General features: G+C 47.3%; 1 protein-coding gene across 4 annotated transcripts; it reads left to right on the forward strand.

Annotated features, from left to right (window-relative positions):
* The first annotated feature begins 3082 nt into the window (after positions 1-3082).
* Positions 3083-25389, forward strand: NDNF (neuron derived neurotrophic factor). 4 transcript variants are annotated; one of them, XM_079306567.1, is made up of 4 exons: positions 3083-3615; positions 20951-21148; positions 22345-22469; positions 23333-25389. In XM_079306567.1, exons 1-4 carry the CDS (start codon positions 3596-3598, stop codon positions 24721-24723), a joined length of 1734 nt encoding a protein of 577 aa, XP_079162693.1. In that variant the 5' UTR covers positions 3083-3595; the 3' UTR covers positions 24724-25389. The 4 variants fall into 4 exon arrangements, with proteins under 4 accessions (XP_079162693.1, XP_079162694.1, XP_079162692.1 ...); XM_079306568.1 differs by lacking the exon at positions 3083-3615 and adding an exon at positions 4849-5288; XM_079306566.1 differs by lacking the exon at positions 3083-3615 and adding an exon at positions 10240-10292.
* The last annotated feature ends 1856 nt before the right edge of the window (positions 25390-27245 follow it).

A 27245-nucleotide genomic window follows, 5' to 3' on the forward strand; every position in this document is an offset into this window, starting at 1 on the left:
AGTAAATCCTTCTTGATCAGATGCCATCACATGAACCCAAAATCAGATCTTCAAATCCATTCCAGTCTACTAGGTGTTGCAGTCTTTTGCATTTCACAGGCAACCACTTATTCAGTCCCCAAATTGGCCCTAAAAATTGCAATTACTGCTCTTGCACTGAGGATTTATGAGCAGCAGACTGTCCTATTTGCCCACACATGTGCAGAGCCGAAGGTAAGGGGACATAAAGCATTAAATGAAAAAGAATTTAAAAATTTAGCCTTTAGTTTCAATTGCCATTTCTGCACAGCTGATTCTTGTTGCTCCATTGTGTGAGTGTGTAAACTGTGGTGGGAAAAGAGTGTCTTAAATCAACACTGTGCAGTGACATGTCTGAAACAATTATTCTTTGAAGAAGGATATAACAAGAACTCGGATCTGGGCTGTGTCTGTGGGAACACCTTCACACAAGAATTAAAGGGTGCATGTTCTAGATCAAAGTAGCCTATTCTTCATAATATATCTAATTACCATACCAGTCATCTTCATTAAATGAATTTGTTTTAATTAAAAGAACAGATATTTGGCATCAGAGTTTTCGGGGTCTGTTGGGCACTTGAGATTAAATCAATGGTTTGTTAACAATTTTATCTGGAAAGTAGATTAGATTATTTAAATTATGTAAAGTAGCATCAGTTTTCTTTGTCAGTAGAATGAAGTTATGATTAAGAAATAAGGCTTGGAGCATGAAAGCTCTGCTTGTCATTATTTTTCACATTCGTTGTTGGGATTTTAGAGTGAAGTTGTTCATCTTCAAACCGGTTTTATAATATTATATTGGATTTGACAAAATAAAGCATGTGCTGCAGTAATGTCTAACAGCAGGTGTTTTCCAATGGTGATATGGAAAAGCCAATGCTGCATTCTTGATTCAACTGGACCATATTTTAGATTAGTTTTGTATTTTTGTGCTGTTGGAGCAGTAATTCTTGTTAATCAGTTCATAAAATAGTGGGATTTTAAAAGAACGCACTGAAGGTGTAAAACAGTCAGCGCCAGGAGAGTTTAAGGAGTAGCTTAATAAATAAAACATAATTGGATAAAATGGGCAAATAGTGAATTGAGGGCAGCCCAAATGTGCAATTTCTTGGGGTCTGTGGCAATGCATCAGCTTGCACTGCATCTGGGTGAAGGCTGGAGGTGTTGTGGTTGCATTAACAGGGCTGTGCTGTTGGCGTGCCTCATTTTATCCTGTTCCCACCAGCTCTTCCAGGGGAATCAGTCAAACACTGGGCTCAGTCGTGAGCAGCCTGCCAAGCACTGCACGTGCTTTGGGTTTTTTTGAAGGAAAATGCCTCTTATCAGGAAAAGAAGCCAGGGTTGGGGCTAGCAGGGAGCCAGCAGTGAGTGCTGGGCATGGTGCTCCCTGCCTGGCTGTGCTCATGGAGCAGCACACAGCAGAAGGTGCTGGCTCAGGCCCACAAGGTCACCTCTGTCACAGCTTCAAGCAGCACCCACCTGCTCCCTAAAAGGCAGAAAAAACCCTCTTCCTCAAATGGAACCTGTAGGCAACATCAGTATTGCTGCTGGAAGTAGGAGCATGATCTCCATGCTCACAGCACTTGGTTTTAGCCCTTCCTGGGCACTGTCACTGCTCGGGTTCCACCTGGGCACTCGTGTGTGGCTCCTCTGGGGAGGCAGTGGCAGCTCCCAAGCCAGATGCTTCCAAGATGCCTCTGGAGGCCCCTGCTGTCCCGCCCACCCCTCTTCTGGGAGAGTGAGCTCTGTGTGCTGCTGCATAACTAAAACCCATCACAGCCTGGGTTATCAGGCAGCATCGATCCGTAAGGCTGGTTTAGCACCTCAGTTTATGATGTTAAAAAATAGCAATGCCCTCTCCCTAGTTACAAATGCTAATCAATGGGCTGCTGATAACAGATCTTCAGACCTGCACCACAATGAGAACCATATAATTGGGCAAAAAAAAATGTATATAAACAAAATTAAGCACACACGCAAGCACTCCCTGTGTCATCTGTCTTCCATACCAAATGCATGGCAGTGCTGGTTGCTAAAAGTTGCAATGAATTATTTATATGATGAATTATCCTTCTTCCTCCCCTCCTAGAATATCCAATTGCCCGTTTCCATTTTTGTTTCAGACAGATTTATTATTCAGGATTTTTTTCACTGGATGGCTTATTAAATATTTCCTGCTCTTTTTCTCCATCGTACGTAACACACATCTTGTTTCCTGGTAGCACCTATCCATCCACTCTAACAGGGCCTCCCAGTGTGGGGAAACTGTGTGGAGTGCAGTTTTTACCCAGACTATTTGCAGCCCTCCTTGGCATCCAGTTAGAGACATTCAAAATTTGGGATATTTATTTGCTCACTGTTTTGAAGCTGTTTCAGCTCCCAAGGAAGCAATCCACGGCTACAGACAGAGGTTGAGACTGCATGTGGATGAAGAATTTGGTTACTCAGTTCCCTGGAAGCCTCTGAGAGGGTGGGAGGAGGAGGTGAGTGCCCAGAGAAAAATAATTTTGAGATTTGCTGGTCTCCTGCTCCTTAAGTTTTGCCCCAAACACATAAGGAACAGCATTTTACACTTGAAGACTTGTTGCCCTGGGTGTTGTACGTGACCATGCCTGGGACCTGTCCCTGTAAATGATTGTGAATCATCTCTGGTTCCAGGAGGGAGTATTTCAATGCCAGTTTTCTGGGAGCTGGGATAGTAGCTGGGACTATCCCAGCTACTATTTAATGGATTTCAAAGGAATCACCTACATGGGAGAATTTTCCATGTTTGGCTTTCATGGTTTGGTTTCCATTTAGCAGACTGCCCCAGTACCTTCCAGACATTCCCCTAGTTTCCAGCATCTAAATCCCAAATCTGCTTCCTGTATCTGTGTGGAATGTTTTTGTACCTTATAAATTTTGGGAGAGGCGAATCTTGTTGTGGAAGTGCTTTAACTGTGCCTCTGGCTGAGAGTCTCACTCTGTGCTGGGCTTTAAATCACAGCAGAGATTTACAGTGGCGATAGAGGTGGAACTGCAGGCATCCAAAACAAGAGTTATCTGTGCAGAGGAGCCAGTGTGCACACACCCCTGCAAATAACATCCCAGGGATGTCACATTGCTTCCCCTGAATCACAGACAGTGATACCCCCTAAGAACAATAGCACTAAAACTGTCCTTGGCTTCAAAATAATCGGTTTGCCTGTGTGTGAGGCACACACTCTCCAGAGCTCTTTGGCTGGGCAGCAATATTTTACCTCTAATGACCTCAAACCCGAGCCAGCCATTTTTGCAGGCTCTACAAAACCCTGTTGTGCCACGAATTGCACCAGGAGGTAGCTGCTGCCTTCACCTGAGCAGATCCCTCCCTGCTGGCTCCTGCACGGTCCAAAGGCTTGGGGGGAAGCTCGTCGGAACGTACCAGGTTTTCTTCACCAATTTCAGCTTTCTCATTTAGTCAGCTTCTCCCAGTTTTGGATGATTGAATCGTTGTGTCTTCTGCATCAGACGAGGAGCACATGTAGTTTGCTGAGATTTTTGCTATTGAAGTGTTGCAGTCAGAAGCAAACGATCCTCTAGGAAGGGACAAGTCGGGATGCTGCCTGCAAATACCAGGTATTTTTTGGTTCTCCTTAAACATTAATCAGAAACTTGTATCTTTCTCCCTCCCCTGAACTCTAACCCTTAAAACCTATTTGAAAATGATGAATATAGTTGTTAATTATGTAAAAATAGGGGCATGAAAACAGATAAGGATAACTGGATAGAGGCTCTCACGGGGCTCTTTTTCTTAATCCTGGGTTTCTTCGGGTAAATTTATATTTCTGAGCAGACCCTTGGGCAGAATGCTGGCTGGCTGGACCCTGCTGCTCTGTGAGTTGACAGAGTGGGAGGTAAGTGCCAGTAACTAATGGCAATTAGCAGAGTTCTGGACAGCTCTGTGTCCCTGAAGGCATGAGCTCTTCTGGGGGTTGTGTCTTCACAAAGTGGAGCTGTTTGTCACCCTACACGTCACCCTACAGAATATGGCAATTTGCATCCCTCCGCTGAGGCTTTGCTGTCAGATTTGCTCAGCTGTCTTGCAAGGAGAAAAGAAAAAAAAATAAGGGGGGGGGGGGAGGGTTGTTTAATTTTTGCTCCCCAAATCTGTTGAAATAATAGGATGGAAATGATTAGCTTCTGGGAATTACCCATCAGCTGCTATCAGTAATAACTTGTTTAATGCTTATGTAGCACTTGATGTTTTTATGACTGGTATGCCAGAAAGGAAACAAAAAGAGATGGGTTTGCTTTTAAACGGCAAAGGACAGATTTTGTCTTTTTGCTGCAGCACTCAGGTAATAGTAAGAAAATTGTCCCTCGGTCCCCAGACCTGAAAGCTGCCTCTGACCAAAACGTGATGAGGGAGAAGGTGAGAGGTTGAAGATGCAGCTTTGAGACCCGTTTGCTCAGTTGCAGCAGGGTTTAATAAATCCCATTTCTCACGCATCCTTGACGGTCTCTCCCGCCTCCATCGCTGTTGGGATGTTCCGCAGCGTTCCCGCAGCCCCGACCGACCCAAGCAGTGTGAGAGAGGAGCGGGATCGCCGCATCCCCCGGGCCCCTGCATTCCCCCGTCCCGGCTTTGCTTTCGGGCAGGATCCGACCCTCCAAGATGGATGTTGAGTAGGCTCTGGCAGCGCGGCACAAAGCCGGGCGGCGCGGCGCTGCCCCTGCGCGGCTCTGCCGGGGGCAGCGGCCCGGGCCGCGCTCCCCGCGGTGCCTGGGCTCCCCCCGGTGCCCGGGCCCCCCCCGGGCCCGCCCCTGCGGTGGCGGAGCGGTGGCGGGGCGGGGCGGCCGCGCCCCGGGCACCCCCTGCCCGCCCGCCCCGGCGGCAGCAGCAGCAGCAGCGAGACGCGCCGGGCGCCGCCGCTCCGCGCCCCCTCCGCCAAAGTTTTGCCGGCGCTCGGCCGCCCCGCGGCTCCTCCCGGGAGGCGAAGCCGGAGCCCTGCCCTTGCCCCGGGCGGCGGCGGGTGCCCGTGGGGCTCCCGGCTTCTTTTCCCAGCTTTTTATTGTTTTTTCTCTTTTTTTTTCTTTCTTTTTTTTTTTTTTTTTTTCCTCCTTCCCCGCGGGGAGGGGTGGGGAAGGGAAGGGGCTATAAAGCGCGAAGGGACGTGCGTGACACAGTCCCCGCTGCAGCCCGTCTCCGCCGGAGCGGGGGAATAGGTCGGCACCCGTCCCCCTAGAAAACAACCCGAGCCTCCCCCGCCGCGGGAGGGACAGCACGGGACGGGACCGGACGCCGCAAGGTAAGGCACGGGCAGCGGGGCGGGGAGCGGGGCCGCCCGCGCAGCCCCCTGCGCTTGCCCCGGGACGGGCGGCCCGCGGTGCCCGACCCGTGCGGGGCCGCCGCCACCCCGGAACCGTCCGGGCACCGCTGCGCCGCGGGATGCTGCCGGCAGAAAACTCGGCGCCCTCCCTCGCCTTCGAGGTTTGGCTTTTCCTGCCCGTGTTTGCCCTCTTGCAGCCCGTGCGGCCGCCGGGAAGCCCGGCTCGTCCTCCGGCGCTGCCGCGGAGCGGGTGTGTGCCAGGCAGGCAGCGGCTCCGGCTTCGCCAGCATCATACGCTGTTTCTCGGGGAGAAAAAAGTGGCTAGCAAAAAAAAAAAAAAAAAAAACAAAAGCAGACAGAAAACTCTACGGTGAGATGTAAATGCTAAGATTTGCTACGTGCAGCCTTGGTTCTGTTTTTATTTCGACAGCGCGGAGACAATGGCTACAAAGCGTTGTTTAATCACTTGCAGATAGAACTTTTATGTATTTAAATCTTTGCAGTTAAAGGCTAGCGCAGATTTTTGAAAAGCTGTGATTCTCTGAGCGTGTTTATGCTGGATGAATTTAACACTTGGGTGGTAGCATGTCCTGGCTCCCCGGACGGGTTAGCGTGGTGCCAGGGATAAGCGTGATCCTGTCTGTGATCTTGTCTGTGCCACGCTGCCCGGGGCTGCTCTGGAAATCATCCCGGAGGACACCGACGTGGGCTAGGCAGCCTCTGCAAGGCTGGTTTCAGATAGCGGGTCATGGAGCTCGTAGCTTCCCGTGGATTTCCCTTCCCCACCAAAGGATGTGGTTAGCATCTAGTTACAGTGTTAATTAGAACAATTAAACAGTATCGCTATTCTTGAGGCTCGACTGCAGGAGGCGAGCGCAGAGGGAAGGCAAGGTCCCTGCCGTGAATTCCCGGACCTCCCTGTCGCAGCTGGCTGTGGACAGCTGTAGGGAGATAGCAGGAGGCGTTCAGTGGCACCAGTGTGGCAGTGTCTCCATCGGAGCATCCCGCAGTCGGGCTGCTCTGGCAGCCGCACGCAGCACTCAGGATGGGCTCCCAGGCTCCACGCACCCATTTCAAGCTCGGTCGCGGCAGAGAGTTGTGTCTGTAAGAGTGGAAGGGGCGAGAGCGAGGTGCGGGTGAATTCCTCCCTGGGCGGTTGGCGGCGAGTGATTTATGGCATTGGTGACCCTGGCCAGGCACTGCTAGATTGGCCATAACCTGGTTTCCATAAAAACAGAGCTTGGGTGTTAGACACCATCAGCACTCTTGGCAGTGAGGGAGCAGGGGGAAAAACTTTGTGTTTCTGCTCAGTATACTTTGAAAATCGCTGAATCTGAGCTATTTTAGCAATGGCATTTTGGATTGCTTCTTGTCAGGAATGCCTCATCCTCCCGGCCACGCTCTCCTACCTCACAGTGAAACGCGTACCTGCAGGAGAGCGGCCCAGGTCAGCTTTCTAGGGCCACTAGAACTCTCTGAAGTACTCAGAGCAATGCTTAGAATTTAAAACTTGCTGCTATTTGAAGCAGGAGAGGACTTTTTAAAACACGGAGAGATTTTTACCTTGTAGTTTGACCATTTAGAGTGTGCGGTAAGATGTGCAGTAGTGCATCATGTGCGGGTACCATGTGGATGTACCCAGGGTCCTGTGGCTGTGTTTTACCTTATTGTGAGTGAAATGGTACCTTCTCCTTGTGGGCTTCCTGTGTCAGCAGATAGTGAGCCCTTCTTAATTCGGAGAGAGCTTTATAATAGGTCTGCAAAATTCCTTGTCACATTTCCATGATGGGGACTGTGAGTGCATCCCACTCTCCTTGTCTCTGAGCGGCCCTGGATAGAAACCCTGCTGATTTCTGCACTGTAGAGGGTGGCACCACAGTGTGTCATTGCAGCCCTAGCAGTGTAGTGACAAAACATGCATGTCCCACTCTTGAGTGGGGACATGCCAGGCTCTGCCAGCAGCTCCCTGGGCCCAGCAACACCTGGCAGGCGGTGGCACACACCTGTGATGTGCCACTGGCATCGTGGGCCAGCAGGTGACCTCATGCCCAGCCGCCCTAGGGAAGGCCAGGGTTTGGTGGTCAGATGAGAGGAATTTGAGCGCAGTGTAGGTTGCTGATCCCACCGAGATGACTGTGGTGACCGTGGGCCCCTTTATGTAACTGTGAGAAGTTTGTCACCGAGGCGAGGCAGCGCTGTGTAGGATCGCCCTGCGCGCCTGTGTTGTTGTGGTTGAGCACTTCGGAAACACGGAGGAAAAGCTCTGAGGTTTTCCCAATGTTTATAAATACAATCTGGTGCAAACTGTCAAGCAAGCTGTTCAAAATCACGTCGCGCCTGCTCTGCCTTCCCCGCTCGGCTTAAATGCCTTCGCCACCAGAGCTGGTGTTCGTTCATCCATCGTTCGGGGCTCCCGGCGCGCAGCTCCGGTCCATCTGTGGGGCTCTCCCCGCACCCTCTCCTCCTCCTGCCAGCCAGGGGGATGCAGCGCTGTGGGCAGGGTCGGTGCTGTGGCTCCGAGTGCAGCACCACTCACTCATTAGAGCCTGAGCATCCTTCAGTGCTCCCAGAGCCCAGGCTGCCCCAAAGCAGCTCACGGACCAGAACTGCGTGCAGGCGCAGAAAGGGGGTCTTCAAGTCCCCTTTATCCACCTCAGAAAGTTTGCCTACCTTAGGTATCCCCTAAAAAGGAAGGGATAAACCCTTCCTGAAAGCTCTGTCCATGCAGTGGCCTTCTGCTCCATGCCATGCCCTCAGCAGGGCTGGCTGGAGGCTGTGTGCCGGATGTTTCACTCTGAAGCATGCCAGGGTCTTCTGCCTTAATATATATAAAAAGATGAGATGTTTATTAAACTCAGACCCTGCTTTTTCTTCTACGATTTATGCCCCGAGAGGCTGGTGATAAACAGTTTATTAAAAAGAAATCCTGATTTATTTCTGAAAATGGTTACATTTCAAGCTGGTACCAAATGGTTTTGTAGGAGACCACCTTTTATGCTTCCCATGGCAGTTGAAAGGATTGCTAGAAAAACAATCCAGCATCTAAGTAGGTTTGGATAAAGGCAAGCCAGGACTGTACGTCAGGGTCTGTGGTGCTTTTATGCAGTAAGGCGGTGGATTTTACCACGGAACATCTGGGCACTGGCTACAGTTACAGCACAGATTTTAGTGGGATAACAAGTCTTGCTTGGCTTCGCGTTCATTTTGAAGTCACTCAACTTTATACGAATAATAAAACTGTAAGCCCATTACTTCACTGTTTGCAAGGGGCTGTTTCAGTCTCCCTTCGGGGTCTCGCATCTTTCTGGGGCTGGTTTTATTTTGCTGTGCTAAGTGGGTATTTATCTTCTCGGTGCCTGGCTCGCTTTGGCTGGAGGCAGCTCTGCTAATTTGTAGCGATGGCCACTCCGGGGAAGGCGGGCGGGTTTCCATTCGCCCCCGCGGAACGCGCACGTTTTCTGCATTAGAGGCAGCCTGGTGGAAGCCGCACGTTTCTCCTTCCCAGCGCTCGAAGGGGCTGAGGCTGGCAACCTTTTGGTGTCACTGACTGTATGGGCAGGCATAAACCAGAAGTAATCAGAATTAGAGCCAAGGAAGGGAGAATATCCCAGGTAAGACCAGTGAGAAGGGACTTAAGTACTGCTCGAGCTCTGCTAACTCAGGAGTGTAGCAGTGAGTGAGCGAGCAGTGCTTTTGGGGAACAGGCAGAGTGCAGAAACTGTTCTCTTTCACATCATGAGATGTACTTCTGTGGCAAAAATACTCATTTAGATCAAACAGGGACAGTTTCTGCCTGAAAAGATGACTGAAATAAGCGCGTGGATGGATGGATGGAAGGAGCTTTGAAGGCTGAGAAGATGGTATGTTTGAAAACTTTAACAAGATGTCATTAGGAGTATTTGCCCTTAGATTGGGAAACAGGTCAGGATAATAAATCATAACTCCAGGAGAATGTGCTTAAAGCTGGAAATACATTCAGAAGGGAGAGAAAGAGGGCAAATATTAGAAGTCTTTTCTTTCAGAATTAATTTTCTCATTTGCTGCATGCAAGGACACCCACTGAAGAAGAGAAGGATAAATGTTAACACAGAGCTGTAACAGGAACCAGCTGAAAATCTCATGACTGCGTGGATGGCTTTGATTGCTCCACAGGGAGCACGTCAGTCAGGAACAAGCAGTGTCATGTCACCTCATGTGTGAGGTAGCTGATAGTCCAACTTCACCAAAAACCTGATGGGGGGCATTGTACAGGATGGGTTTTAAATGACATTGGAGTAACAGCAGCACCAGTGGCCTGAGAAGCGAGCCCACTGTGCTTCACTAAACACAAATGTGCCCGAGTTACCAGAGGGGTGCAGCAGATCCTGCACACAGCATCTCACACAGGGCTCTGCCCTTCCACCCAGGCAGGTATTTTCAACATTTCTCACAGATTTCTCACAGGGCTGTTCAGGTTTGGCCTGAGCTGGGACTGCTCTGGCTTCAGGGTAATTAAACTCAGGGGTTAGAGAGATGTTTGTTGCTCGTGTGACAGCTGAGATAGGAAGCAGTGGGTACTTGCTGCGAGCACCTGGAGAACTGAAAAGCAAAAGGCAATAATTTCTCTCTCCTACCTCATTCCCTGCTCCACGGGTCCGGATATGAGTGCCCCTCCAGAGTGACCCTCGCACGCTCCCAAGGTGACACAGCGCCGGGGCCGACACTTCCCCTGTGATTTACAGGGGAAAAGCATTGTTTGCCTAATTGAGTCTATTTTTTTTTTTCCCTTGTATTACTTGAGAAAACACAACTTTGTTGAAACTTTATTAGGGGGTGAGAAAAATGATGCTTTTTATCTTTGTCACCTTTAACTTGCTCAGTACCAAGACAGAGCAGCCCCAGACCAGCCAAGGCACGGCAGAATCTCGTGTTCCTCATACACATTTGCAGGGATGGTTGTACAGGGAAGATGTTTGCACAAAGCAGCCAGAATATCATGAAGAAGTGAGTGCTCCCTCTCTTTCTCTCTCCACTTTGTTTAGGTGCAGCAGATTTACTGCTAATTTGTTTATAGTCAAACAGTCTAAACGTGCCTCAGCATTCTGAAATCCAGAAACCTGATGGAAATTAAGCAGTTTACAGATGGGGATGATGATGGTGTGGGAAAGCCAAGTGTCTCAGAGCTGCCAGCTGGTCTGTGGATGTGAAGGAAAACATCAGTGAGCAGCATTAACAGTTTCTAGTCCCCGTTCCTTCCCTTCCTTTGGCTACTAAATCTGTGTTTAATTCCCTGGGGGCTTTCTCTCCTGGGTAAGAATTACTTACTTGAGTATGATTTGTACGACTAATAGGATCTTATCCTTACTTGGGGAAGACCCTAGGGGCTCTCTCAAACTGATTTTTCAGTAATGAGAAATAATGAATAAACGTCTAATAGTCCTAGGGGGTATTAAAGTTACAATTTTGCAGGGAAGATTTAATATCAGTCGATTAAAACTTTCCTAATCCTGTTATAGTACAATAGCCATAAAAAAAAATTAAGTGGGAAAATAAATAGATGTTAAGACCCTCTCACATCATGTGAACAAGCCTAAATTTTACATTTGAATTAAGCAGTTATTTTAAAGCAAGGGTCTAGGATATCTCTTGCAAGTGTGTGATAGCAGGGTGGCAGGCTCAGGGAAAGAAATGTGCTATGTTAATTTATGGAGCACATTCTAATTCCCACTCATCTAAGAAAAAGCAGTTGCAAGGTGTTTATGAGAAAATCCAGGCAACTAGGGCTTTAACTAGAAAATGCCAAATTCATAGACCTCAGCAAAGTGTGTTTCCAGTAGCCCAAAACACGCTGTGGCTCAGGCTGTGGCTCACAGGGTATGTGGCCATCCCCACTGGGCACTGAGGGCTCGTGGCAAGGTGTGGGGGAGCAAAGAGGGACCCGGGGGCATCGTCCCCGTGGGCAGAGCCCTCCCCACAGCTCCAGCCCAAGCCCCTTCTGAGATGCTCTGAGGGGACAAAGCACCAAGGAGCAGATACTGCTTTTTGGGTTTTGCAATGATCAGCAGTGATGCTGGAATGGTGCTTTGTCCTTTGATACAATAATGTTGTAGCCATTTCCAGTCGCTGGTGAAGGGACAGCACCAGATCCCCCACCAGAGCTCTCACCACACCTTCTCCCTTGGGAAAAGGAGCACCCTTGGTGTGCATTTCAGTCATCTCTGAATGCAGCAACTCCTCCCTTCTCCCCTGTTCTCCCTCCTGTCCTGTGTCAGCCCGGGGTGTATGGCTGCCATAGGAAGGCCAGAGGTTTTGGGGCTGTTTGGATGTTCGCTCACCCATGACAGCCCGGCCTCCCCGCCTGCATGGCTCCCTCTGCTTTTGTTGGGAAGGGCTAACCTTTCCCCTGCCAGCCTGCACAAATAAACACTGGCCCAGCAGTTAAAGTGGAGCTGAAACCAACCCTTGCAATAATCTGATTTTTCAGACCCCTTACCACAGCTCTGCAGGTGACCCTGGCAGGTTTGAACCTCTGGCACCACATTCCTTTGGAGCAGCCATCCCTCTTGCACTTGGGAAGGATTTTCCAGCTGGGAAATGCACAAGGCCACTGCTTAGGAAACAAATAGGTGCTAGAAAGAAGACTGGAGACTGGCAGCTCCCAAAGGTGCTCCTGTCCTGCTTTGGTGTGATGAGCTGGTGGCTGGACTCGTGGTTGCCCTTTAGAGTCACATCCTTGCTCTGTCACATGGCTTCTTGGTGTTGGAGGGATTGAGTGATGTTGGGTGAGCAGCTGGGGGAAGTTTGGGTTTTTTCTGGAAGCAGTGGGAAGTGTCAAGCACCATAGTGGGGACAGCAGGTAACTATGATGAGAAATTGGAGCAGCTCATGCCCTCCACTAACAAAATTTATCTGTGGGTTTTTTAAAGCAGGATGCTGGGGGTGTAAATACAAAATGTAGGCAGAGTGAGCATTCCTGCTCCTTCTCATACCCAGCCATGTAGTGTAGAAAAGCAAGCATGCAAAAGAGGGAATTTGCTGTATGACACCCAGGAGCAGTGCTGAGGCTGATTGTGCTCCCTGGGATGTGGTTCATCCAGGATGAGCCATCCTGTGCTCTCAGCCACTGCAGCTCCTGAGGAAACAGTGCTAAGAAATGGTGTGTGCTGCTTCCTGGGGGTGGTGGGGATCAGTGTGGGAGACAATATCCATGCTGGATCTGGGAGTCTTTGCTACTGTAACTGTGCCTGAGATCTGCCAGCTTGAACACTAAGAGCTGCTGGTAGAAATATGTAAATATCAATGGTAGAAATATGTAAATATCAACAGCTTCAGCACTGCATTTGATACTTTCCATTTTCAAACACTTGACAAATGTTTACATATTTTCAGCAGCCCTTTTCCAGCTAGGGAAAATGAGACACAGCATCTGTGAATTGCTCTGATAATGCAACAAATCATTTTGAGAGAGCACCTTAAGGGTTTATTAAGGACTTGCAGGGCCTAAGGTTTCTTTTGCACACTTTTAAAGCTGAAGGTAGAAAATACTAAAACAGAATCCAGTTTTGAATAGTAAGGGCAATCAGAAATATTTGGATTCTGATGATAATTCAGGGATTGAAAGTTTTGAGGGGTCAGCTATCAATATAATATATATTAATGTGGTCATAAGTAATATGTACTGGTGTCTACTCCCAAATAGAAGTGGAAATGACTTCAAGCTGTGCTAGAGGAGGTTTAGACTGATATTAGAAGAAACTTTTTCATGGAAAGGGTTGTTTTACACTGGAACGGGCTTTCCAGGGCAGTGGTGGAGTCACCACCCCTGGAGGTATCAAAAATATGTATTGTTGTGGCACTTGGGACACGGGTTCCCAGTGGCTTAGGCAGTGCTGGGTTAGGGACTGCACTCAATGGTCTTGGAGGGCTTTTCCAACCTAAACAATTCTCAAATGGGCCAGACTCTGAGTTCAGTAGAAAAACTCATTATTCCTTTGGAGTCAGCACCACTGCAGGACACCATGCTGGTGGCAGCTCAGGGCTGCAGTCTCTTCCCCAGGTGTTGCAGATTAGCAACACGACTTGCTACTGCTGCTGTTTTGCTGTGTTTTTCCAGCTTTGTGGAAAGCTGCTGCTGCTCCTCTCTGTGCTACAGCAGGTGAGAAACCCTTGGTGGTAATAAGGGCAGTGTGGTAACATGGCAAAGGAGAATTCCTGAGTCACTGTTGTGGGAAAACTGTGTGTGTAGGGGTAGGGAAGTGAGTGGGTGGCTGTGTACACTGGCTGTGGTGTTCCTGATGCCGAAGAAAACTGCACGTCTGATGGAAGCCCCTGTGCACTTGACAGATTTTCCAAGTAGTATGCCTTTTTTAATCACCAGCCAGAAAGTAGAAGGGGAGAAGTGCATAAGGAATTCATGGCACAGCTTTCCACAGAACGTGAGTGCTCTGGTTGTTGCTGGAGCTGCTGGAACTCGGCTTCCCCTGCTCCTGCTCTGGGAGTCACTCTGGTTAACTGCAGCTTCCTGTCTCTCCTGCAGCTCCCTGCCCTGTGCCAGCCCCTCATGTTCTCCCCTTCACCTTGTTGATCAGGAGCAGCTGCCATGCCTGTGGTATTCCCTAGGAATGGCTCAAGCACCCTTAACTCCTTTGGTAGTTAACTAAGTTAATGAGTTGGGTTTGTGTTGTAGCATTTCTCCAAGCCTTCCTGCCCAGTGGTTTGAGGATACCACAGCAGGATGCAGATCCAGGTTCTGTTCCTGCTCTGTATCACACCCTAACGTTCCATCCCTGTCCCTGGAGGATTTTGGAGAGGGTGCTGTCTCATAATGTCATCCTGAAGTATTCCAGAGGAATAGTGGGACACACTGTAGCAAATACCAACACGCCGCTGTTGGTTGTAATTTGTAATTGTTCGTGTGTTCCTCCCCGCTAATCCCCTTGCTGAAACTCATTACAGAGAGTGAGCAACCTACACCCGGAGAGCTGCGCTGAAGGCAGAATGCCTTGGCCGAGGAAAGTAGCTATTGTTTTATGATTAAAGGAAAGGATTATATTGGGATTTCCTTGAACAAGGAAAGTCTCTGCCCTACTTTTATTGCTTGTAACAAGGGGATAATAATTACTTTCCATTATAAAACACCCCCAACTCTTGCACTGAAAGATTTGTGGTAGAGCTGTGTGGCATTCAGGGCTGGTTATCTTAAATGGCCTGGAGTTGTGCAAACTGAGATTTCTCTGCCTTATTTCTCCTACTGGGGCTCAACCCCTGCTGAGACTATGGAAAAAATTCCTCTACTCCGAGTTGGGTCAGACTCTCCGAGTGTGACATATTTTCCCCTGGAGGAGCTGGTACCAGTCACCTATCCCATGACGCCTGCCCTCTCCAGGAGGGACATCCTGCCACCCGCAGGTTTTGGGAGGATGAGCAGGGCTCCAGCCGGTGCTGGAGTGGCCAGGGGAGGTCACATCTGTCCAGGGGAGAGGGCTGCCAGCTGGCTGCCACCTCGTGCTCCAGCACATCCCTGCTTCCCGTGCCGCTGTCTCCCCTGGCAGGAGAGGCGCGGAACAGCCGAGCATTGTCGCCGGGGCCGCGCTGTTTGTTTGGGTTTGACACTCGGCGCTGAGCCTCGTGGCAGAGGTGGCTGTGGAAGAGAGAAGCTCTGGTATGTGGTCTCTGAATGAAACAAGGAAAACTATGAGGCATTTCCTTGGCTCAGCTGGTTTTTGAAGCTGAGGTCCAGCTGCCACCGGCTCCAGGGTGATGCTTTTGCTGTGATCGGGGTTGAATCTGTTTCCACTAAAAGTGGAAAAATAAATAAGTCTCAGTTTAGAAACAAAATAATCCATGTAAAATTTGATTTTTTTTTTTTTTTTTTTTTTTTTTTTTTTTTTTTTTTTTTTTGGTATCCTGTCTCCCTGAGTATGTTTGCTTTTCAACATGTCAAGTTTAGACAGCTCTGCATTTTCTAATGGTGCCCCTTTGGAGTTAACCTCTCCCCCAAGCTGTAGCTCACTGCCACTGCTGTCCATTAAGATTTGGTAGAAATCTTGGCACTCTTATTTCTTCACACCTTCCTATTTTTACATGGCTGTATTTTTTCCCTGTAATGCTACAGTGATTTGCTTGGCTAAAACAATACTCCTAGCAAAGGAAAATTGTGGGTTGAAAATTGTGGAATTGCAAGAGGGGCTTGGTTAATCCACAGATTGACACCGTGGACCCTCCATTCTTCAAAGGAACCATTTTAGTCCATCATGTCCCTGAGTGCTTATGGAGCTTTAATCCATGGATTACAGGTCCATAAGAGCTCCTGCCCTCCCAGGACCTCCCAGCTGGTCCTGCCAATGGGAGCTGCCATGTCAGGCTGGCTGTGGCACCACACAAAAAATTGGTCTTAAAATCTACAGAGACAGTGATGCAACCTTGCATCCCTGTCAGGGCTGCATTCCTTGTCCCAAGCCCTGGAGAGGTCCCACAGCCCTCCCTGGCCCATGCTTTTCCCCAGGCACCAGGCAGGACCAGACAACAAATTTTCAAAAATGATGCTTTAAAAAAAAAAAAAAAAAAAGGAACCACAAAAAAGCCCAAATGAAAAGCATACCAAGCGTTTTCCACATCCTTTTGGGAATAGTGAACATTAACAGCAGGCCTTCACTTTTCCCCTCTGCTCTCCCCCTAAACAAACAAACTGAGCAGCTCCCAGTAAATGCTTAAATTGCAAAGGCATTATTTTTCCTTGTTTGCACATTAAAAATAACTAATTGCATTACAATCCAAATTTATAAGTACTTTTAAACTCCTCTGTTCCTCAGGTGGTAACTGTGTGTGCTGAGGTGCATGTCTTTGTGGCATATATCTCTGGAAATTGAGTGTATAATGGAAAAGCTCACTGCCTCTGTACTTGCAGCATTCCTATAATAAGTCAAAGAAGTCACACAGTGCCCTTTTATTTCCAAAGCTGGACTTAAATCACATCAATAAATCTGCAGACTTACTATGAGATGCAGCATGGGTAATGTAAACAGAAAAAAACCCCCACCCCCAGCACACCAGAGTTTAAAAATAGGATGTAAGGAAGAAAAAAAGTTAACCACCATACAATAAAAAAAAAAAAAACAAAAAGAAATGCCACACAAGCGCACTGTGTCAGGCAGTTCCTTGAAATTATCCTCACTAAATTACAGTCATGCTCTTCCCACTCTCTGTAATTAATGTGAGGGTTTGGTTATTCCAGATGCATTTGCTCCAGGTAAACCCAGATTTGTGTAAGTCCTTCACAGGTCTGGGTAACCTGCAGACAGTTGAGGAGTAAAGCAAATTATTTCCATAGATCAAAGGAGATGACTGTGAACAGGTACCAGTGTTGCATGTGGTGAATCCAATACTTTGCTCTCTTTTTCCACAGCATAGGCATGTTTGGTGACATTGAGCCTTCCTTTCAAGTGTCTGTGTGAAATAAAGGCACAGCAAAGCCCAAACAGGAGGACACAACTGCTTGGATCCCCAAGACCCAAACAAAATGGATTCTTGGCTTGCTGGGTAGGATTTCTGTGGTGGGAAGTGGGCAGGGAGCCTCTGATCCCTTACAGAGTACACCCCTCACAGCTGTGTTTCAGTGCTGGAGGAAAAGGTCACTCAGACAATACTGTGGGCAGGGAAATCAAAAATGGGGTGATTTCATTTCTCCCCTGCCACCTGCTCCTGCCTTGGGCTGAGGATGTGCCCACCCTGCTGAGCTTGAGGGAAAACCCCATGAGGTGCTGCCACAGCTCCAGCTAATTTGTCCCTCCACTCAGAACCTGAGCCAGCTGCAAATCCCATTATCCCCTCCATTTCTGGTCCTAATTGCAGCCTACCTGGAGATTTGCAGATGGAGTTTGTTACCTGGAGATCTTTAAGGCAGGAGAGAGGGCTGTGTAGGGCTTTTGTAGGTGGGATTTTGGAAAGGTTGGGTAAGGAGATTATTGAAAAGATAGGAATTGATTTCAATTGTCATAAAACCCACGACCTAACTTAACGATTATTTTCATGTGTGTGCTTATAACTCAAGTTTATCAAATGCCATTTATAAAATGGTTACTTATACTTTGTGAAAGAAGGAAAAAAGCCCCAAGCCTCTGGCAAGGTGGTGAATTTTGAAGTGTTTCAAATCATGTATCTCCCTCTCCAATGTACAGCATGTATTTTTCTTCTGTTGATCTTTCTAGGTAAATACAGCTGGGTTCAATAAGCAAATCTCTCCTGAGGTGTGGCTCTTGCTACCAGAGTGTTTGTGTAACCTGGGAGCTGCTCACCTGGGGATGGCACTGCCACATTCCAGGCTCAAATTCTGGGAAACCCTGGCCACCTACCCTGGCATCAGTGTCCTGGTGCCTGGCAGGCAAAACTCAGTGGCCTTGTCCCTTGGGAACAGGGGGAGGAGATGGGACCCTCGGGAGCTCTGTGGTCAGTCTGACTCCCAAGGTTGGTCAGCCAGCAGGGCTTTTCCCTCTGGGCTTAATGCTCAGTTGAGACAGAGCTTGGGGAAGAAGTGAGAGGTAAAGATGGGCCGTTAGAGGGCACTTTTGCAATCCTGGAGAAGGAAAACGGTGCTTATTATTTCACTTAGGACTGTTTATTTTGGCACTCTCTTAAATTCAGTGATAAACAGCAGGCAAATCCCTCCAGTCAGCAGGAATATATCAATAAAATATTGACTCAGAGTTTAAAAGAAAGGAAAACAAGAAAAACTTGTAGAAAATGGAATAAAAGACATTTAAGGAGGCAGCACAGCCTAGAGAAGAAAAAAATCACACAATGTATTTCAAGTAATTTGTGTGGCTCAGCAGAGCCATGCTTAGGCCTCAGCTTTTACCTGGCTTCTAAAAATGAACACAAGACAAGAAAATGGTTTGTTGGGAGTTTCTGAGGGCTGGGTGGCAGAGCACAAATTCACAGGCTCACATCTAGCAAGTGCATTTTCTGAGGGACTCTGTCAAAGTCGTTGGTGAGCTTGCCCAGAAACAAACATGGGATGAATCAATGGGCTTTTTGCTTTGCTCTTGATGCTTTGCATGAGTAAACTACAGAGGGTTTAGCTTGAAACCCTGCCAAATTATAATGAGTGCGCTGCAAAAACTAAAATCTGTTTATTAACTGGTGTGAAAGGATGGTGTGACACTGACAGCACAGCTTCCAAAAACTGAGTGAGGGTTGGGAGCCTCTTTGCTCTTGTCTCTCTTTTGGAAGTGTCGTGCGTGAAAATTTGGCCCGTTTTAAGCCTCTGAGGTTAGATATGTGAAAATGAAAGTGTTCAAAATTCTATTAATTTGTTAAAGAACAGAGATTATAAAAGTTTCCTTTTTCAGTAACAATTGACAACTTTGCAAGGTAGTTCATGTGTGGGAGGGGCAGGGATCACAGAACTAAATTTAATGTGTCTTTTTGGAGTTATTTTTAAGCCAAAATGCTTTTACAATTAGATAAAGAAATTGGAGACAAATCTGTACCTTGTCACTGCTCTGTAGCTGTTAAGGGGGGCAGAAACACAGTTTATGGGAGTTTTTAAAGTGCATTAGCTAGTGAAATTATTTAAGAAGTGAAGCTTAGCCTATAATCAAAATGGTTTATTTTAGTAGAGGTTACATTGTGCTGGAGCTGACTATGGGAATACACAGGATTGCAGTTTCAGGGAGTTCATGTGGAGGACGCTGTCTGCAGAAAGCGTCAGAGTTCCTTACCTAACCAAATAATCTGCTGTAACTGTTGTGATTAGGTTGGAAGGAATTTCATCCCTGTTGGCCAACAATAATACTCGAAAAATCAATAAACAGTGTGTTAGAGCACACGAAACTCATCGTGCTTTGTGTGAGGGGAGATTTCTGCTGGCTTTGGTGACTCAAGCCAGCAAATATTTTGACTCATGATCTTTGCTCCAAAAGGTCAAATGTCTGTAACTTCGCTGGTAAGTATCAACACTTCAGTCTGAACTTGAGGAACTATATCCACTGCCATCAAAAGCTGGTTGGGATAGATTTTGACAAAGGCTGGAAAAGCTAAATCAGGATTTACCTGTAGGTACCAATTGCATGTGTTAGGTAAAGACCTAACTCCTTTCCTTTCTGTAGGGCAGTGCATTGCAGTAGCCTGTCATTAAACCATCCCAGGTGATAACAGAGCACACCATTTGAGACCTAAAATTGCATCCTGTGAGGGAGTGCTCAGTGCATGTCACTCCTGGCTTATGCTAAGTTTGCTGAGTTTGCCTCCTCCCATCACCAGTTTCAATGGGAAAATAGAAAGATGAAGCTGACTGAGCTGTGCAGCAGGAGGTGGAGAAAACATTTGAAAGAGGGGAGGGAATGAGCTGATATTGGGGGAGAGCAGAGAGGAGGGGTGAGTGGGGGGGACACCTGCTTGTTGGTGGAAGGAATGATGAAATAACAATGTCAGAGGCAGAGGAAGCAAAATGAGGGTGAACAAAACCCCTCCACAGCCTTGCTGGTGTGAGAAGCCCTGTTGTGCAGCATGTGGGTGGCTGTGTTTAGCTGTCCTGAGAGCAGGACAGGCAGAAGGGGAGTTGGAGGCAGCAGGGAGAGGGATTTAGGAAGAGCAGTTTTAGTATGGCTTGGACTACAGTGTGTACAAGGAGTTATGTTTGCTGGTTTTACATAAAATATTAGAGGTGGTGGGAAAAAGAACTACTTCAGCAACAGATTTGATCTCAAAGATAAAAGGAAGAGTTTGCTATAAAGTAGTACTTACTTCACAGTTCAGTATCCAGAGCAGTGCATTACTGCACACTCAGCCAAGGGAAAGACAAAACTCTCAGCTTTTTACCGTGTTTCTCCCCAAAATCTCAGTGCTGATGCAGTTTAGGTAATAGCCTAAATGTAATTTTTTTTTTCTTCTAATTAAAAATGGTTATCATTTAACAGTTTAACCTTAATATATTTGTACCAGAAATGGGCTGTTTCCCTTTTCCCCCCCATCCCAGAGCCATTATATGAGATCATCTGCTGTACTGAAAGGAGATTTTCAGCTTGTCCCACTGTGTATGTTAGGGTAGTAATTTCTGACCTAGTTATAGACATCATAATGAAAGGCTGAGATTATGAATTATTATGCCTAATTTGTAAAGGATTCTCTGCTTTTGTGTTTTGCAATTCCCATCAGGCTTGAGGATTAAGCCCTGCTGAATTGCATGCTAATACCAATGTGCTTTGAATATGTGTGGGTTTGTATCACATGTTTTCCTAATTCGCTATTTTTGCAAAGAACAGTTTCACTGGAAATATTTACTTTCCAGGGGATTGTTGGAAGCCCAACCAAAATCTCCTAGGGGAAGCCCAGCTGATGTACCCTCCATCTGCTCTGTGCTTGCTGTAGCTCCAAGGCCAGCAAGCTCCATGTCTGCTGTGGCAGGACATCAAAGTGTAACTCACCAGAGCATGTGCAAGGCTTTTGCTCTCTGGTAGCTATTCCAACTTGAGGCCAGTGCCTGGGCTTGCTTCAGTCACAGTTGGGGATGGGAAAATCTTGGTGACACCCTTTTCCCAAGCACTGTGACAGTGAATTCTCCTGGTGTTTGTGTGGCAGTGAAGGTGCCTGCAAAGCACAAAGTACATGTGAGGCTGTTGTAGAGGAGCTGCACTCCTGAGCTGGACTCCCTGTCTTTGCTGCAGGATGCTCCAGCTGCGCTGCCTGCTGCCACTCCTGCTGCTGCTGCTGCTGCCAATCCCCTCCAGGCCCCAGAAGCTGCCTACCAGGGATGAGGAGCTCTTCCAGATGCAGATCCGGGACAAGGCGTTTTTCCATGACTCGTCAGTCATCCCCGACGGAGCCGAAATCAGCAGCTACCTCTTCCGAGACACCCCCAAAAGGTATTCCTGTCTGACTCCCCAAAAGGCATTCCTGTCTGACACCCCAAAAGGCATTCCTGTCTGACACCCCAAAAGGTATTCCTGTCTGACACCCCAAAAGGCATTCCTGTCTGACACCCCAAAAGGTATTCCTGTCTGACACCCCAAAAGGAATTCCTGTCTGACACCCCCAAAAGGCACTCCTGTCTGACACCCCAAAAGGTATTCCTGTCTGACACCCCAAAAGGCATTCCTGTCTGACACCCCAAAAGGCATTCCTGTCTGACTCCCCAAAAGGTATTTCTGTCTGGCCCAAGAGAAGAAGCCAAACCTTAAAATGGTAGCTCTGGTTGCTGTGTGCTTGGAGATAAAAACTGGATCCTAACCGCAAAAAAAAAAGTTCCAGTGTTTTGTTTGGTGAAGTAAATATGTGAGCCTCCATCCCAATCTGACCTTCCCAGCTGAGGATCTGTCCAATTTATTTATTTGATTTCTGGTATAAGCCCAGAGCTCCCCTAGACCGGAAAATTTCCCTGAAATGGGGCCACTAACCATGTCTGGAGGCAATGGGAAGGAAATGAGAAACTACAGGCTTGACCCACCACACTTGTCCCTCTTCATTGTTCCCTACTGTGCTTTAAAGAAGCAGTGTTAGGCAACCTGATCTAAACTCCCCACTTCCCAAACTCCACCCTTTGGGTCAGAAAATACTAAGGATTATACTGGGGAACAACCTGCGATTCCAGAGAGTTCAGAGAAGAGCTGCATAGCCTCATATGACATAACTCCTCCAGCCTTCATTGCTGAGGAACATTTTCTAATAGGCGAGGTGTAGTGCCTAGGTGTGAGAGGGCAGCTGGGTGCTTACCTGGACACAATGTAAAATGTGTGTCCTGCTTGGAAGACCATATCCCTAAGTTCCAGGAGAGATCCTGTTTCTCTCATTTACATCTCTGTGATTATTTGTATCTGGGTAGTGCAGTGGTAGAAAGTAAAGCTGCTGGAGGGGAGAGCAGGAGGCCAGAAACCACTCTGATCTGCCTTGACACAGAAGTGTGAACTCTGCTCCACCAACCTTTCCATGCTCCCTCTGCCTGCTGGTGACACTTTTGACTCTGTGGCCCCAGCAAGAGCATCCCTGATCATATCAAGTCAATCCCTGCCAGCTGGCTGCCATCAGGAGTTCCTGACATGAGGACCTGTTAACCTCCCTCTAGGTATTTCTTCGTGGTTGAAGAGGACAATACTCCCCTAGCAGTGACGGTGACACCGTGTGATGCCCCTCTGGAGTGGAAACTGAGTGTGCAGGAGCTCCCAGAGGAAGCCAGTGGGGAAGGATCAGGTAACAAACCATCAGTGACTTCCCCTGTCCCCTTCCCTGCTTTTCTCTTGGATTTAAGATTCCTAAAACACTGAGTCTCACAGCAGGCCTGTCCTTATGATATCCTGATGTTTTGGTTTTCCCGTGCAGGAGACTGACAACAGGCAGCAACATGGAAAGAAAAAGGGCTACAAAGAAGTAAAAGCTGAGGTTACAGTCACAGGGGTCTGCATGCTGCTAGAGCAAACTGTGTTTGCCCAGAGTGACTCAGTTTGATGGGGCTTTGCTGTGAGGTGTTTACACAAGATAAGAACTGGAGAGACAGGGCTGGCATTGCAACAGGACTGAGCTCACCCCTCTGGAGGGGCTCATCTTCAGACACAGAGCTGTGTTACTGCCAGAGGAGAGGAAAGGGCTGCCAGAGCCTCTGAAACACGTGCTGAACTGTCACACACACCACAGGGGATGGCAGACACACCTCTGGTCTCCACTGAGATTAGCAACAAGATTTTAGTGCAACTCAGATGGTCAGAGCTAAGGGTCCACATCCAGGAGCAGGCAGGTGAGTTTCCCCTGGGGAAAACTGCATGGCAACTCCAAGTGGGATGCCTGACACTCCAGTGGAAGGTGTTAGCTACCATTCATAAGACTCCATTAATGCTGGTCAGGTGGAATTTCTGTTGTGTTTGGGTTTAACCTGAGTACCAACCAATTTTTCTCTCTGATTTGACAGAAGTTTTGATCAATTACATCTTCCTCAGAAGAGAAAACCTTCATTTTCCATCTTTCATGTGCAGTTTATGCAGTAAAATGTGCCTGTTAGAGTTCTCTGTTTTTTCACATTCACAGAGAGTGTCTGTACAAACCTTTTGTTTATATTCCAGGCGACCCAGAGCCCCTTGAGCAGCAGAAGCAGCAGATTACCAACGAGGAAGGCACGGAGCTCTTCTCCTACAAAGGCAATGACGTGGAGTACTTCGTGTCCTCCAGCTCCCCGTCTGGGCTGTACCAGCTGGATCTGCTGTCCACAGAGAAGGACACCCATTTTAAAGTGTATGCAACCACAACCCCGGAGTCAGACCAGCCTTATCCTGAGTTACCTTATGATCCCAGGATCGACGTCACCTCTCTGGGTCGTACAACGGTGACGCTGGCATGGAAGCCGAGCCCCACGGCCTCCTTGCTGAGACAGCCCATCCAGTACTGCATAGTCATCAACAAAGAGCACAACTTCAAAAGCCTCTGTGCTGTGGAAGCCAAGCTCAGCTCTGATGATGCCTTCATGATGGCTCCAAAGCCAGGTCTGGATTTCAGTCCCTTTGACTTTGCCCATTTTGGCTTCCCTGCAGACAACAACTCTGGCAAAGAGCGTGGTTTCCTAAAATCGTCCAAGTTTGGGCGGCAAACACCCCCAAAGCCGAGAGTTGACCTGCACAGAGTTTGTATTGGGAACAAGAACATCTTCACCGTGTCTGACCTGAAGCCAGACACGCAATACTACTTTGACATGTTTGCAGTGAACACCAACACCAACATGAGCACTGCCTATGTCGGCACCTTTGCCAGGACCAAGGAGGAGGCGAAGCAGAAAACAGTCGAGCTGAAGGATGGCAAAGTTGCAGATGTGTTCATCAAGAGAAAGGGAACCAAATTTCTACGTTTTGCTCCTGTTTCATCCCATCAAAAAGTCACCTTTTCGGTTCATTCCTGCCTGGATGCTGTTCAGATCCAAGTTAGGAGGGATGGAAAGCTTCTCTTGTCTCAAAGTGTGGAGGGCGTGCGGCAGTTCCAGCTCCGGGGGAAAGCCAAAGCTAAATACCTGATTAGGCTGAAGGGCAGCAAGAAAGGTGCTTCCATGCTGAAGATCCTGGCTACAACGAGACCCAACAAGCAGTTGTTCCCATCCCTTCCCGAAGACACGCGGATCAAAGCCTTTGACAAGCTCCGCACGTGCTCCTCGGTCACGGTGGCGTGGCTGGGCACGCAGGAGAGGAACAAATTCTGCATCTACAAGAGGGAAGTGGATGAGAGTTACAATGAAGAGCAGAAGAAAAGAGAGCAGAACCAGTGCTTGGGTCCAGACACGAGGAAGAAGTCGGAAAAGGTTCTCTGTAAATACTTCCACAGCCAGAACATCCAGAAGGCAGTGACCACAGAGACAATCAGAGGCCTGCAGCCTGGCAAGTCCTACCTGCTGGATGTTTATGTGATAGGGCACGGCGGGCACTCGGTGAAATACCAGAGCAAACTGGTGAAAACAAGGAAGTTCTGTTAGTGCCCCTGGCAGAGGAACACAGGGAACTCCGGACTGAGCGTTATCCTGCTTCAGAGTATACGGATTGACTACTTGCACAGCTGAGAAGTTGTGACCTGTATTTGTACTGTGTAGAAAAGATATCAACTTGTATATTTATGTTTACATAAGTCATTGTCTGGAGGAGCTGAGGCTGGTGCTGGCTGGTGGCACCTGGCAGCGGTGTTATCGTGCATCCAGTGACCCACACGTGATGCTCAGTAGATGTCCAAGGTAGCAGAAAACCTCGGAGGAACTGGCACGCCTTTGCTTCCATATTGCATGAACTGCTTCTAAATTATTTTATACTTTAAGAGGCTGAGATACATCATTTGTCCACCTTGTTACTCAAACACACAACTCACAGACATATGCTCCTTCTCTCAGTGTAGACGGTAGGGTTTCTGTAAATTATTTTATAGAGTCTTGTTTAAATGTTTATGTTTCTATGATTGTAAACTATTAAAATCTCCCCCAGTAAAATACAGATCTAAACTAAGTATTAACTGAGCTGCACATGAAGCAGTTTCATTGCTAATGTAAATTCTTACCTAGCTGATTTTCATGTTTAAATACTGTATGTATTTCATGTACAAAGTTGCCATAACGTTATATTCCTGTACATAAAATTAAAAATATTAGATTATATGTTGTTGACTTTTGTTGGCCTTTTTTTGACATTCTAAGTGGGCAGACAGACGTGGGGGCAGAAGAGACATGCTGAAACTTGAACTGATTTCAGTTTTCCTGTTTCATCATGGCTTGGAGTCTGAGTTAGAGAGGCCATGCAGATCTTTAGTATGGTCATTTGTTATTTTCTATCAGATTGTCATTGGAAGCACTTGCTTTGTAGATGCTGCTGGGTTTCACCACAGTAGTAATAAGCTGAAAAATTGTATTTTTTAATATCAAACAGAATGGTAGTGCTACTAAAACCCCAGGTACTTTCATTTATTTTGCACTTATTTCCATGGTGTAGATTTCTTTAAGATGTTATATTTCTAGATACCATATTTTCTAAATTGTCTTCTTTCTTTTTCCATGTCATGTCCATCAACTCAAGAGCCCGTAGAGAGCTGCTTAATAGAAAACACTCCTCAGAGAAAACACTCCTCAGAGAAGCAGCTAGGCCAGCCTCATTTCAAGCAGTGAAGGTAGGAGGGAAAGGGACCAAAATCCATATCAAGGCTGAAAGCAGGTTCTTCTTAGGCTGCTGACAGGGAAAACCAGACCTGTCCATCCCTGCAGAGAGGAGCTCCAGTCTTCCTTGGCTCTGCAGCGTTGAGCTCCTCATTTTCCTTTTTTCCACCACATTCCAGGTTGCAGGCTGGTGGGTGGCAGTAGGGTTTTGTGGCTGCACAAGCTCCTGTGCCATTCCACACGCTGACTGTGTTGTGATTCTCCCCTCCAAAAAATTAGGTACCATATGAAGATTGATCAGAAGACACCTGCTGTGGTTAAACACTAAATGGAATAATGGGAATTCAGATTTCTCTGGAGACAATCTCTCTGATTCCTTAAAGGAGCTCAGAAACACACCCTTGCTTGATTACCATGTACAGGTGTACAGGAGAAGCAGGTGACTCCAGCTGGGAATCCTCAACAACAGGACACTGGTACAGAGGTTAGATCACCAATTGCCAGGGAGATACTTTCCCTATATTTCCTAGTCTGGAAAGCTACTGAATCCATAAGCTAAAGACAACTTTTTAAAGCCTTTCTCTTTATTGCTGCTGCTTGTGTGGGGATCAGTACCCCTTCCACTGGCCTAGTATGATGTTTATTTCAAAACACATGTTTTACCACAAATCCAGCTCTGCTTGTTCCCTTCAGCCAGATTTCCCTGCTTGGATATTCACCCAGCTCACTTGGCTTTTCTGCCTGCTAATCCCTTATGCTTGCAGCATGTCCCAAAATTAAGAAACTGCCCGAGATGCGTGCAGCTTCTATTTCTGAACACGCTGTTTTCGAAGAAAAATGTCACAACAGTTGTCTTTAGTTCCCACTGGAATTCTTCTTTTCCTGAACAGCTAGCTCTATTTACTCTTCTGAATGAAACTGAGACCATACTAGTACCATATATACTAATCATCACTTTTTTTTCCAGGTCCTAATGCCCCAAGAGAGGCTGTTCTTGGAAGGATAGAGTTAAAATAAGGACACTGTTTTATACAGTGCAAATATAAGTCAGCCTTAACTGAGAGGTGACTGAAGCAGGTGTTAAAGTAAGATAGGTCTCATCTGCTGGGAAAGTTCCAGAGTGAGTGTTTGGGAAAGAAGAGAGCCCATGTACGAAGTGATAGCATGGGAAACATCAAAATATATATGAGAATATATATGAGAAGAATTTATAAAGAATGTAATAGATGGATACCTAGTGTAAAGGGTCAAAAAAAGCCATTATATCAAATATATATATATATATATATATACATACAAATATACATAGGGACTTTCTTAAGCACAAAGCTGGTGGGTTAATTAAAATAGAAACCTAAGCTGGG

This window comes from Erithacus rubecula (genome assembly GCF_903797595.1).
Source record: "Erithacus rubecula genome assembly, chromosome: 5".
In the NCBI taxonomy this organism is placed as follows: domain Eukaryota; kingdom Metazoa; phylum Chordata; class Aves; order Passeriformes; family Muscicapidae; genus Erithacus; species Erithacus rubecula.